Raw genomic sequence first — 12860 nt, forward strand, 5'->3', positions numbered from 1 at the left:
ATTCTCTGCTCCTGACGGAGGGGGTGTGAGAAGGGGGGCTGTTCGCACACCTAGACGATACGGAAGCTCGTCTAAAAATGCTGAAAGATTACCTTCACGTTGCTCCCTTCTGTGCAGCTGCTTCCTGAAGCGACATGCTGCACGGTGCTTCGCATACTTAAAAGCTCGAAGGGCACGTATTGATTTTTGATTGTTTGTTTTTATCTGTCTCTCTCTCTCTCTCTGACATTCTCTGCTCCTGACGGAGGGGGTGTGAGCTGCTGCCTTCATTGCAACTGCTTTGTGCTGCGGTGCTTCGCATACTTAAATGCCAAACAGCCCTATTGATTTGTTTGCTTTTCTCTCTCTCTCTCTGACATTCTCTGCTCCTGACGCGCACTCCTTTGAAGAGGAAGATATGTTTGCATTCTTTTAATTGTGAGACGGAACTGTCATCTCTGTCTTGTCATGGAGCACAGTTTAAACTTTTGAAAAAGAGACAAATGTTTGTTTGCAGTGTTTGGATAAAGTTCCTGTCTCTCTTCAACTTCCTGTGTTTCTGTGCAAATCTGTGACCCAAGCATGACAATATAAAAATAACCATATAAACATATCGTTTCTACTTCGCGAATTTTCACCTTTCGCGGGGGGTTCTGGAACGCAACCCCTGCGATTGAGGAGGGATTACTGTATACTATTTGAAATTGGAAAAAATCTAATTCTTACTTAGAGAATATGTTCAAAACTTTTTAAAAACCTGGCAGGATCTAATCAATTTTAGATCAAGCATTTATATTGGGGAGAAGGACGTCTTTCCCTCTTCACTACTCTCAAAGTTTTACTCTGGCTGTTGGCCTTCCTATCTTTCTCATGGGTGGGAGTAGAATTGAATTTAGTTAAGTTTGACTTTATTGTATGGAATGTTACATGCTTTTAATAAATTGAATAGAAGATAAAAAATACAATCAATACAGTAGAAGGAAAAATGGTTTTAAAAGTTTAAAGCATGGATATATCAATTACTATTTAAAGATCAATAAAGATCAGTAAAATCTACATCATGCCCATCTCAAAGTTTATTTTAGGTGGAGGGATGCATTAACCTACAAAACCATTGTCCTTTTCTGGAATTGCATCTCTTCTGCTGATATTGTATTAGGACATCTTTTCAGTGGATATATACAGTATCCATACAGTATGTAGTCAAAGAAACCTATATATGGTTTTCATTGGATTAAGTATTTATCACTGAAGAAACAATTCACTTTCCATTCCCTTTCACAGAATGGAAAAAAAGGAATCTAGTACAAATTGCACATTTCTGAGAGAGGCAAATGTATCCTTCTACTAAGAGCATATTTGATCAATAACATACGTAAATAATGTAAACTACTCTGGACATACAGTAATTATATAGTTTTTCTAAAAAAGCAGCCAACCTGAAACTTCATATTTATTTATTTACTGTATGGCCCTAGTGTGTGCTTAGTGTGTGGGTGTGTTTGTGTGTGTCCTGCGGTGGGTTCGCACCCTGCCCGGGATTGGTTCCTGCTTTGTGCCCTGTGTTGGCTGGGATTGGCTCCAGCAGACCCCTGTGACCCTGTGTTTGGATTCAGCGGGTTGGAAAATGGATGGATGATATGCCTAAATAACACATATTTTAAGTTTGCGGTGTTGACTACATATAGTTGTAATTTTATATATATATATTGCAATGAAATAATATGAAACATATTATCTAATCTAATCCAAATAATGAATTAATGTAATATTTTAATATACTAGTTTCACTATAACATAACGTAATTAAGGAGGTAGATCACTAACACCTCGTTCCCAATACTGCCAGGATAGGCTCCAGCTTTCCACAGTCTTAAACATAAATAAGATCGTAACCAGAATTCAAATTAAATGGGATAGAAAAAGTGGATAGATTAAGAACATAAAATGATTATTTTTTAAGTCATTTGTACAATGATGTCCCCACTTTGTGAGTCTGAAGTTTTCTGGTGTTAAATAATTTACATTTGTTTGTTATATTCTTAGTAGTCAAGCTGTGCTTTATCAATTTTTCCAAAATGAATTATTTTAATAATTTTTTGTCAAAGTGTAAAACTACATTAACTAATGTGCATTTTGTAGTATACACATTCAAAATACTGCAGTTAATACATATTGTACTGGATCCAACAAATTTTATTTTAATTTTAATTATTGCTATGCAATTGCTATATAATTATAACTATACAATTACTGTAAGTATATCTACATTATAGTGAGCTGTTCTAAAACAATCATAAAATTGTTGGGGCATACCTGTAAATTAGCTATTGGGAGAATCTCTGTACTCAAAATCTTATCCCAAAAACATTTTGTTGGTCTAAGTTGTGATGACTGGGAAGGCCACTTAATTAAACCGTAATTAATTTTCTATTTCTGTAACAATTCCGGAAATTTCTGAACCAATTGACATGGGGTATTATCCAGCAGAGATAGCCCTTTCAAACATATTCATAAAGATTTCCTAAAAGCCTTTAACTAATTGGAAGAAATGTTTTAATATACTGTGGCACTGAAAAGTTTCTTTATATGTGTGTATTAATATAATACATCAATTTTCCTAATCCACTTATTCAGAGCAAGGTTGCAGGGCAGTTGGAGTCTAAACCAGCATTCATGTGGCACAAGGCAAGAACAACAACTGGACAGTGTATCAGCCCATCGCAGGGTGAACATACATGCATGCATTGTTCTAATTGTGGTGAAGGAGCCAAAAGTAATGGATTTCAGTCCAGAAAACAACTGTCTAGTGTAGGTATAAAATCTGAAAATATCAAGTAGAAGAAAGATAATTATTTAAATCACCTTTTAATATAATTATGTGTTGTTATTCTATACTCAAGTGTCTTCAAATGTTCATAATATCAATTAGTTTTATTAAACAGAAACAGAATAGTGTATGTTAAATAAAAGTATGTTATACTTTGTATATGTACTTAAATATTCAGTATTCAATATAAATGATGGCCTGTGGTCTCAACATTTAGCTAAATGGGAATTCCTTTTGTCTTATATCTACAGTTTTCCTAGTTTTATTTTATTTTATTTTTATTTAGTTTTTTATTCTTACTCCGCCCTCCAGCCACCCCACCCATCCCCCGTTCTCAGAAATAATTTTCTTTCCTCCAATTTTGATAACGCCTCAGTGATTTCTTAACGTACAGATTTCATCGTTGAAGAAATCTCGCGTTCTCAAACATCTACACCTTCACTTCTCAAGGAAGAATTTGAAACAGGTTGCCATGTCCTTTATTAATTGTGAAAGCTGATCGTATGGCAGGCAGGCAAACTCGCAATTAGAGCATCCACAAAGGTATAAGAGCGTGTGCGAGTGTTTGTGTGTGTGCGTGGGTGTGTGTGTATGTGTATGTATATGTGTGTGTGTGTGCGACTGCGTGCGCGTGTGCGAGTGGTCGCGGGCGCGCATCCGTGCGCGTGTCATAGGTAACTCGGAAATATGAGTAGTGTGTATTAGAGCAGCCCTTGACGCTGGAGCTGGGAATAACTGAAGCCGCGTTTTTTTTTTTTTTTTTTTTTTTTTTTTTTGTTTGATCGAAATAAGTCTTGCTAGATTGAACCGAATCCTTAACCGTACACCTCGGGATCATTGGGCAAAGTAGAGAATATAATGACTGAACAATTAGCTATCGACTGCTGCTCGCTAAACCGTACTTTTTACCGAGATCAGAAAAAATATGGAACTTGACTGGCATCTTCCCATTTGATGCAGCCCGCAAGATAGACAGCTTCGGATGACAGGTACTGTGGCTGGAAGGGCCTTAAAGGAAAATCGAGGAAAACTGGAAAATGCAGTTTGAGACATTGCGTCAGTTTTGTAGCTCCGTTTTATCTCATTTTAATGGGGTTTTCTCACCGCCTCAGAATATTTTGCAAACCGAGCTGCTGGAACAGGCGCTGAGCAACATCGGGTGAGTGATGGGCAAAAAGAAAGAAAGAAGCCTGATTTATGAGGGGTTCCCTCATGGATACGAAGTGCCATATGTGTGCCGGTTGGGGAGGGGGTGGGGGGTGCGGAGGTTGAAGGGAGTGGGAGGGTGGAGGGGTTCGCTCATTGACAGACAGCCTCGGCTGCGAAGTCTTCGTAGAAAAATGCAGTTGAGAATGTCCTTGTATTGAATGCGGGTTTGCAATCGGAGTCTGTCTGGAATAATAGATTGTTAAATTGACACAGATGAATGGAGGCGTGTTTTAGTGCATCACGTCTCGCGCAGGAATTATTAAAAGCATTGTCAGTGTCATTTATTAAGAAATGAGAGAATTACGTAGTATTGAAGGAAATGCTTAAAAATATAATTTTTGTTTGATTTTAGACGTTTGTATTTAGTTTTGCTTACTGCTTAGGGAAGGAAGGCTGTTAAGTGATAGTGCATGTACATTTTTATTCGCGTTACACAAATAAGAAGGAATGGTTGTTTTATATATATATATATATATATATGTGTGTGTGTGTGTGTGTATATATATATATATATATATATATATATATATATATATATATATATATATATATATATATAAAAATATAATGTGTGTATATCACTCTTCATATTTGTGTAGTTTTGCGTATTGTATTACTGCTATGCTTTATTTTTGGCTTGTTTTTCATTTATCTATAAACATTGTTGTAAGTTTTACATGGATACTTAGTTTATATTTGATTATTTGAAGTACACCCCTTTTTACCTCTTAAATTGGCCGCGGATATTTTAAATTAGTTTTAAATATTAATACTAATGTAAGTGATCTTACAGTTAATTACATAAATACTGACAGATATTTGGGTGTCTTTATAAATTTGGGTTGCATCTATCCTTAATCTCGATATATTTAATAAATGGGTGGGGATGTTCGAGGCTTAGCTATCCAATGCAGTTTCAGCTTCTGTAGCAAGCTTCTCCTTTCCACCAATAGCAGTCAAGAGGTTGTTTGCTTCGTGACCCTGTAAAGGTGTGCCACCTTGTAGCTGTAACGGAAAACTATGTTTACGAGCAGAAAGCAGGTCACAATGTTACGATGTAAAAGTTTTTTGAGCTCAGCTAAAAATTTGGAGACGTAATTATATAAATGCGTCCGCATAGTCTGTTATATGGCAAGAGACAGGTTTACTTTTGCCACTACCTCCGTGTGGTCTGCATCAGTGGACTTTGTGAGATGACAGTATCACCAGTGTATGTAAGTAATAAGAATTATTAATGCATTCACTTAATTTTTCCATGTTAACTTAAATATGGGGCTTTTATGCTCTGCTATACTTATAATGGGAATCCTCAGGAAAGTGAATTGGAATTTTTTCTAGCAAGAATGAGTTGACATGAAACACAAAAATTAGTATACTGTACAATATTTACTCATTTTATCTGAAAAGTAAAAAAAGACATTGATGTAAATTAGTGATTTATAATTTGCCAACCTTCAAATTTTAAAATAATACATATATTAGGTGTTAATGTGCAGTATACAATATAAGGCAGTGTATCTTGCAGATTTACCCTTTTCATTGAAATGTAACTCATGTTAATTTTCCGATGCTATTGTTTTATATTCATGCTAACATTGCCATTCATGCCTTTTTAGTTTTGCAGAGCTGAATTCATAGTAGATGTTTAGACAAAGACATGGAGCACATGGAATACAAGGGGGCATTTTCTGAAGTAATCATTGTGTCAGCCTTAATTTTACAAGTAGTTCTACAAAAAGAATCACATGTGCTGCTGATATTTGAACAAAAGAGTCATATGCGTGAGTGGGCAAAATGGACAGACAGACTGAATGAAAGGAGAGATCTACAATATCCAATTTGGCAAAAGCTAATTTGATTTAATCTAGTGTATTTTTATAAAGAAAATGTTTTCCATCTTTCATATATTGCTGTATTTCATTTTGATCTATTGGAAGAGCAGTAGAATCTTCTCGGCTTTAATTGGACATTTTGAGAGCAGTCTAATCCACAGCTGCTGTGTTGCATAAAATGTGCTTGTTTAGCACATTCAAAAGCCTTGCCTGTGCTGTTTGTAGGTACAAGGTTTTATGCATTGCAAAGGGAAGAAAAACACACACTAGAAATTCCATTTGGGGAACCAATCCAAAACTAGTATACCTTTTAGATGAGCTATGTTCATCATTTTTTATATGCTTCGTTTTAAAGATTGATACATCAGACATCACAATATTCTGATGGGTTCTGTTGTTTTCAGTACTCCATACATTCAGGTGATAGTTTTTGAAAGCAGAGATTTTAATATTCATTTTATTTATTTAAAATTTACATTACCTTTCTAGAGCTGGTTCCTACCCCATGCCCAAAGTTGCTTAAATTGAATACAGCCCTTTGAGACACTGAATTAGATTAGTGTGGAAATGGATGGATGAAAATAATCACAATTATTTCCCTATTTCCAATAGGTATTAAACTGCATTTCGTGTTTACAGTGGGCGGCACAGTGGGTAGCGCTGTTGCCTCGCAGTAAGGAGACCTGGGTTCGCTTCCCAGGTCCTCCCTGCGTCGAGTTTGCATGTTTTCCCCGTGCCTGCATGGGTTTCCTCCCACAGTCCAAAGACATGCAAGTTAGGTGCATTGGCGATTCAAAATTGTCCCTAGGGTGGGTGTGTGTGTGCCCTGCCTGGCGTTTGTTTCCTGCCTTGCGCCCTGTGTTGGCTGGGTTTGGCTCCAGCAGACCCCCGTGACCCTGTAGTTAGGATATAGCGGGTTGGATGATGGATGGTGTTTACAGTTTACAGAAAAATTTGCTCCTGCCTCACACACAATGCATACTGGGATGGGCGCAACCCTGAATGGATGGCATAATTAAACATGTATAACAAAGATATTTTTAAAGTTCTGAACACTCTATGGGCTAAGTTTATAACTAGTTTTAATTTCACAAAGACATTTATCGTGTGGTGATTGATTATGTGGAGAAAGAAAAAGGAAGGATAGGAACTGGGGTTTTGGTACGTCAGACAGACAGCACGCTTGCAATAATGAAAGCCCGCTCAGAAGAACATCCATTGAATTCTGTGTTCATGTCTCCGACTACCAGATCACAAACCCAACATTTACACAATATTTAAGTTAAACCTTTGCAATACCCATTCATACATCCAGTTTTTTTGAGCCTCGTCACACCTGCCATAAAGTTCTTTACACTGAACATACACCTTGAGACCCCTTACTGCAAGGGAGCAGCACTACCGCCTCACAACCATGCATGTTTAATACCTGCTTTAATGCATTTCATTATGAAAATGATATCAAGTATTTATCTTAGCATTCTAAATTTTCAGAGAGCAGGAATATCATGAAGTGAATGGATTCTGTGCGGTGATTGCTGCCAGCGCCTCCTCTTAGTGAGGAGAAAGTCAGTTTAAGAAGTGTAGTGATTAACAACTGGGTCGGGGAACACTTAACACAAAGCATTTAATGTGCTGCATTAACTTATGACGGGGTTTGAGAAAATCTACTAAATTAAACATTGATTTTAGGATGAAGTTTAGTTTACGACATTCTATTTTAATTATAAAATAAACTATGAGAATAAAGTGGAAATGTCGACTTTAATCTCGACATAAACGGCGAGAATAAAGTGGAAATGTCGACTTTAATCTTGACATAAGCGTCAAAATTAAAGTGGAAATATCGAGAATAAAGTCAACATGTCGACTTTATTCTCGACATATAGTTTGTTTTTTTTCTTCCCTGTGTCCAAATTTTTTTTTCTTCACCGTGGCCCTAATACGATTACGTAGGGCTATACCACAAAGTATCATAAATGCAAGTTGCAGTTTTATTATTCATGTATATAGCTTAGCTTGAAGCAAGGTCCATATTAATGCAGTTTGCCTAAATGATGGTTCAGTTAGTAAAGATGTCATCACCAAGTTGCACTTGTTTTATTTTATTTTAATTTGGTGAATGCTGTGTAGTGCACCTGGGCTTGAAGTCTTGAAGTAATAGTGCAACTATCAGTAATAATACTGTTATTTATTTTATTGTTATTATTTATTAGTTTAAATATTATGCAGTTTAATAATGGTAAAGCTGTTTAAAAAGTCACTTTAACATGTCAGTGGACAGAGATGGTTAACATTAACAGAAAGTGTAGTTGGTTTACAAAAAAATATTTACTATTTATTCATTTTCTAAGACATGTTCAGTGCAATACAACTTTTGACAAGCACCTCTAGATATTTTACTAAGTCTAAATGCCTCTTTGGATGGTTGAAAATATGTTGTCAAAATTATAGTTTAAGTGGTTTGCAAAATTTGTTCAATAAAATGGTTCTATATTTTGACTGCAACTGCCATGCAATGTAATTCCTTCTCTTCATTAGTGCCACCCCCTTGAAAACTATCAGTTTATGGGGCCATACAAACCTGTATTAATACTTGTGTGCGTACAATGGACAATGCTAATGACAGTGGAATAGGTTATTCTTAGCCAGTCTACTGCAGTAATTGCAGTGGAAAATGAGGTTAACATCCACACATGCATGGGAAAAAAATACCGTCAAATACCGTGAAACCCGGATAATTTAGAAAAATACCGTGATATAGAATTTTGGTCATACCGCCCACCCCTATTCATGGTACTCCAAAGCATGTGTGTGGCTAAGGAGGTGCAGCAAATTACTTGTGTTGCCACCTCCGGCGACAACTTTAACTCTACAGCATTTGCAGTAAATAGTTGTTTGGTCCACATCAAACCTTTTAAAACCAAAGTATCTCCAGACAACAGACACGGCTCCTTTTTTCAGCAAAAGTTCTTCTGTATCATCATGTTCAACTTTAACGTCTGCTACAGCTTCAGTTTCAGAATGTTTTCTGTCCACTTTCACCGCTCAAAAGCTCCTCTAACGCATGTACTCCATTGCATGCGTGTTTAGCGGTTAGCAGTGAAAAAGGTCACTCCTTAAACAGTTTCCCACTGCGCCATGTTCCGAACATGGTTTAGGCTATTTAAACCGGTATTGCGGTATTAGGAAAATCCATATCATAACAAAAATAAAAAACGGTTTTCGGTATGAACCGGTATACCTCCCAGCACAACCTCACATTTTTATAAATGTTCTGTATATCTTTTATATGGATGCCTTTTTAAGAAGGCTGGAACTGGCCTTTAATGGGGTACTCTTTTACTGAAGTTAATTTTGAACGTTTGGTGTATACATTAGAAAGACTGAGTTCCATGCAAAATTGGACATTACTGCTTTCAATATAATGTTAAGCAAATGCATATTTTTTATTTTTTTTGTGAATTTTAGACCCCTTTCTCAAGAAGAAATGAGCATAAATGACACATTTATTTAGCCTTTTAATTGTTTATTTTTTTAATTAGAACTTGCTTTAATATTAGTTTTATTCTAAGAACAATATGTACCTTGTAATTTTTCTTAGTATGATAGCTATATAAAATAAGGATTGATTGATTTATTTTTCTGTATAGAGGAAACTGAGGGTGCATAATTGTAAGATAATGTAAATTTATTGAACTGTGTACAGTATGCAGTATTCTTTAAATGTAAGTAGGTTTTAAGTAGAATATATTTTTTATTACTTTTGCAGATGTAAACACCTTCTTTATTGTTAGACAAGGAAGACCAAAATCAATTAAAAAAATAAACAAACTTGTATTCTGAAGTAATACTAGTAATATTCTTTTAAATTAAAAAATAGAATAAACCATATGTGAGAATCAGAAGTAGTGCATTAAAAAGAGCAAAACAAAACAAATATTTGATTAAACAAACTAAAAATATTTTTAAAATGATTTTGACAGAATTATAATAAATAGCAAACACATCCCAAACAGAAAAATCCTAAATATGGACCAAACCAAAGATCTAAAAATCATTTACCTTAATACAAGAGAAATCGAGACTTCAGAAAATCCTATAATGAGTTATGTTTTTTTTTTTTGTTACATGTCTAAAGATAAAACCAGGTCAACATATAAAGCTATAATGTATAACTAAACCAAAGTTAAATAATAAATTATTTAAAGAAAAAAATCCAAAACTTACCTGTAATGAGAAGTTGAAAGCAAAGGATCCAAAACCATGAGCAAGCCTAAGCAAACTAATGCCACAACAAAGAGCTGTGGCAAGCAGAGGTATTTTAAAGTGCTCTCAGGCAGCTGCAGCAATAAGAACTGCTAACACTGGGGGTCCTAATTTAGCATGGGGCCATGACATCTAATTTCAGGCAGTAATTGAAAGAAATTAACCTAGTTTGTGAATGAGGAAAAACAAAATGCACTAAATAAAGGTAATATAATGATGAAGCACTGATGCAGTCCTAACACTTAGAAATTGAAAACGAAAGTTTAATTTTTATGTTCTTCACAATATCTCATTACCAGTCCTTGTTAAATTAGCACTGGGCCAAAACCAGTGTTCTCATTGTTTTCTTGGCTACAGAGACATTTCTTTAATTTATGCATGAGTTTGAAAGGATGTAAAATTAAAATTACATTAATGTGGACAAAACTTACAGGATATTGTCTGAACTTGACAACACAGACATGGTGTAGTAACATAACAGCTTCAGACCTGCTTAGCCTGACAGCATTGGGTGAAGGCAGGAAAAAGCCCTGCACAGTCCATTCCAGGGTCCAATCACATGTACAACCACATGATGTAAACAGGAGCATCTGATGGAAAACATACGCAGACAGAACCCAGAACTCAATCCTAACCAACACATCCAGATACTAGCTAAACTTAGCTGTCATTTTAATTATATGGAATAATAGACTCTGCATTTTACTTTTCTTTGTACGAAATTGGGAGGTACTACTTTCATTAACTCTAATGAAGTCAATACTCTAAAAAATTGGCTTTTGTTAATTGTTTATGTCGTCTAGTTTAGAAGTTATGAAAGTTGTACTGGCCAACAACAATAACATAAAAAATAATTTAAACAAAATTGTATTAATGTGTGAAGTATCTATCTATCTATCTATCTATCTATCTATCTATCTATCTATCTATCTATCTATCTATCTATCTATCTATCTATCTATCTATCTATCTATTAAATCATGCTGTGATTTGTGTATTCATTTGAAGAAGATGCTGACAGAACTTTACTAAGAACTTTCAAAAAAGACACAATACTAATGTGAAGAATTGATGAAAATTAATTAGATTATCTTCAAAATTGACTCAGTTGTACTAAGCAGCATATTTAAGCAGGCCTAGTATTTTTTTCATACAGGAATTAGTTCTTGGTTCAGTTCCTTATTTTTTCATTTAAAATAGGTGGATTATGTTTGCATGTGCTTTATTTGGAACTCTGCTTTCTTTCCATAGTAATAACACATACTGTTACAGTAGATGATTTGGTTTATCTTATTGAACAGTGCTTAGATTTGCATCTTGTGTCACTGTGCTTCTTATATAATTATGTTTCTGGTTTATTATAAGCCCTGTCAGAATGGTCACAGAGTATACAACTGAAGTTGTGCTTCTCTGTATTGTATGTTTAAAGGATATAATTAAAAATCTCTGTTAAAATGTCATAAAAAAGACATGCAAGTCTCCATTACTTTTTGGTACTATTGGTTTTTGGTATTATTTCACCTAATTACATACCCATGAATGAATGGCTATTTATCTGCTTGTAATCCGCAAATTGTTGAAGAGTAATGAGTATAAAAGTAATAGTCCACATTTTTAAAAGAAAGTATTTATATCAATAAAAACCTTTGTTTTCCCCAATTGCAACTAAATAAAACACAAAAGATTGCTGCTTTAGGGATTTCTCTCCACAAAACTTGATTTTAAAGTACATAACCAAGATATTTTATGATGCAAAATCCTGAAATCAATTTTCTTTTGTGCCCCAGTCTGTCAACAATCATTGTATAATATTTAGATGTAATTTCCCATACATTGCAAAGTTATACAGTTTGGCATAAGGTGACTCCCTTTCTGGAAACATAGCGTCACTTTTTGGAAACATTTAGTTTCTTATGCCAAAGCAATCTCTCAAAAGAAGCATTGCAGTTGCAGCTCTAAATCTTTTTAATTTTCAGAAATACAAAAAATATATACATACAAACACACTCACACACTTTTATATATCACTCTGAGCAAACAATTTGTTAACTATGTACTATGTATAATTACATATTTACTTTCAAAATAATTTTTCATGTCTGCCAGTCCTGTTTACCACTAGGCACAGAGAAACATTACATTTTGTTCAGTATTCACACAGCTTCTCCCATTGTTGGGTTATGGGGGTGAGGACAATGTCTTTCCTGTCAGCCCTGGACACAGGACAAGAAACTGGCAGCCCTGAGCACGGGGCTAGTCACACACACACCATACTTACACCTTAACCTCAACCAACTTTTAGGTTGCAGATGACTATTGCTGAGCTGCGAGCCCATGAGACTTGTTCATGGTATAATATGCCTTGCCCCCCAACCCTCTCTGCCACTGAAGACAGAGTGTTGTGTGAGATTTTTAATCCTGTTTCTAATCATTATCGCTTCACCAAGTGCTTGCTTTCCCCATCCGCTTAAAGCTGCTTTTCAGTTTAGTTCCCTGTTTGTAATTGTGCTTGTTTCTGCATGTGGGGTAGAGGGTAGTGGTGTATAGAGTATGATTAGAAACGGGATAAAAAAATATCTTACAGCTCTGTTGATCAGTGAGTGTGAGTGAGAGGTTATGCCGTGAACAAATCAGTAGCTGAAACTGCTTTTTTCTCTTGTGGTTGTGACCTAGCAATGCCAGTGGCATTATATGTTACAAAAATGTTATTCAATTTTAGGGGGTGTCCTCACATGAAACTT

At 35.3% G+C, this 12860-nt stretch overlaps 1 protein-coding gene across 31 annotated transcripts in view; it reads left to right on the forward strand.

Annotated features, from left to right (window-relative positions):
- The window catches only part of rims2a (regulating synaptic membrane exocytosis 2a), a 1351795-nt gene that overhangs the window by 527406 nt on the left and 811529 nt on the right, over positions 1–12860 (forward strand). For 8 of the 31 annotated variants that reach the window (XM_051936074.1, XM_051936085.1, XM_051936075.1 and 5 more), the window contains exon 1: positions 3805–3968. The exons of 22 other annotated variants lie outside the window; for them this stretch is intronic. In XM_051936074.1, the coding sequence (XP_051792034.1) occupies positions 3847–3968 (122 nt within the window). In that variant the 5' untranslated portion in view covers positions 3805–3846. One more of the 31 variants, XM_051936077.1, reaches the window with a different exon arrangement.

Source organism: Erpetoichthys calabaricus, chromosome 13 (assembly GCF_900747795.2).
Source record: "Erpetoichthys calabaricus chromosome 13, fErpCal1.3, whole genome shotgun sequence".
In the NCBI taxonomy this organism is placed as follows: Eukaryota; Metazoa; Chordata; class Cladistia; order Polypteriformes; family Polypteridae; genus Erpetoichthys; species Erpetoichthys calabaricus.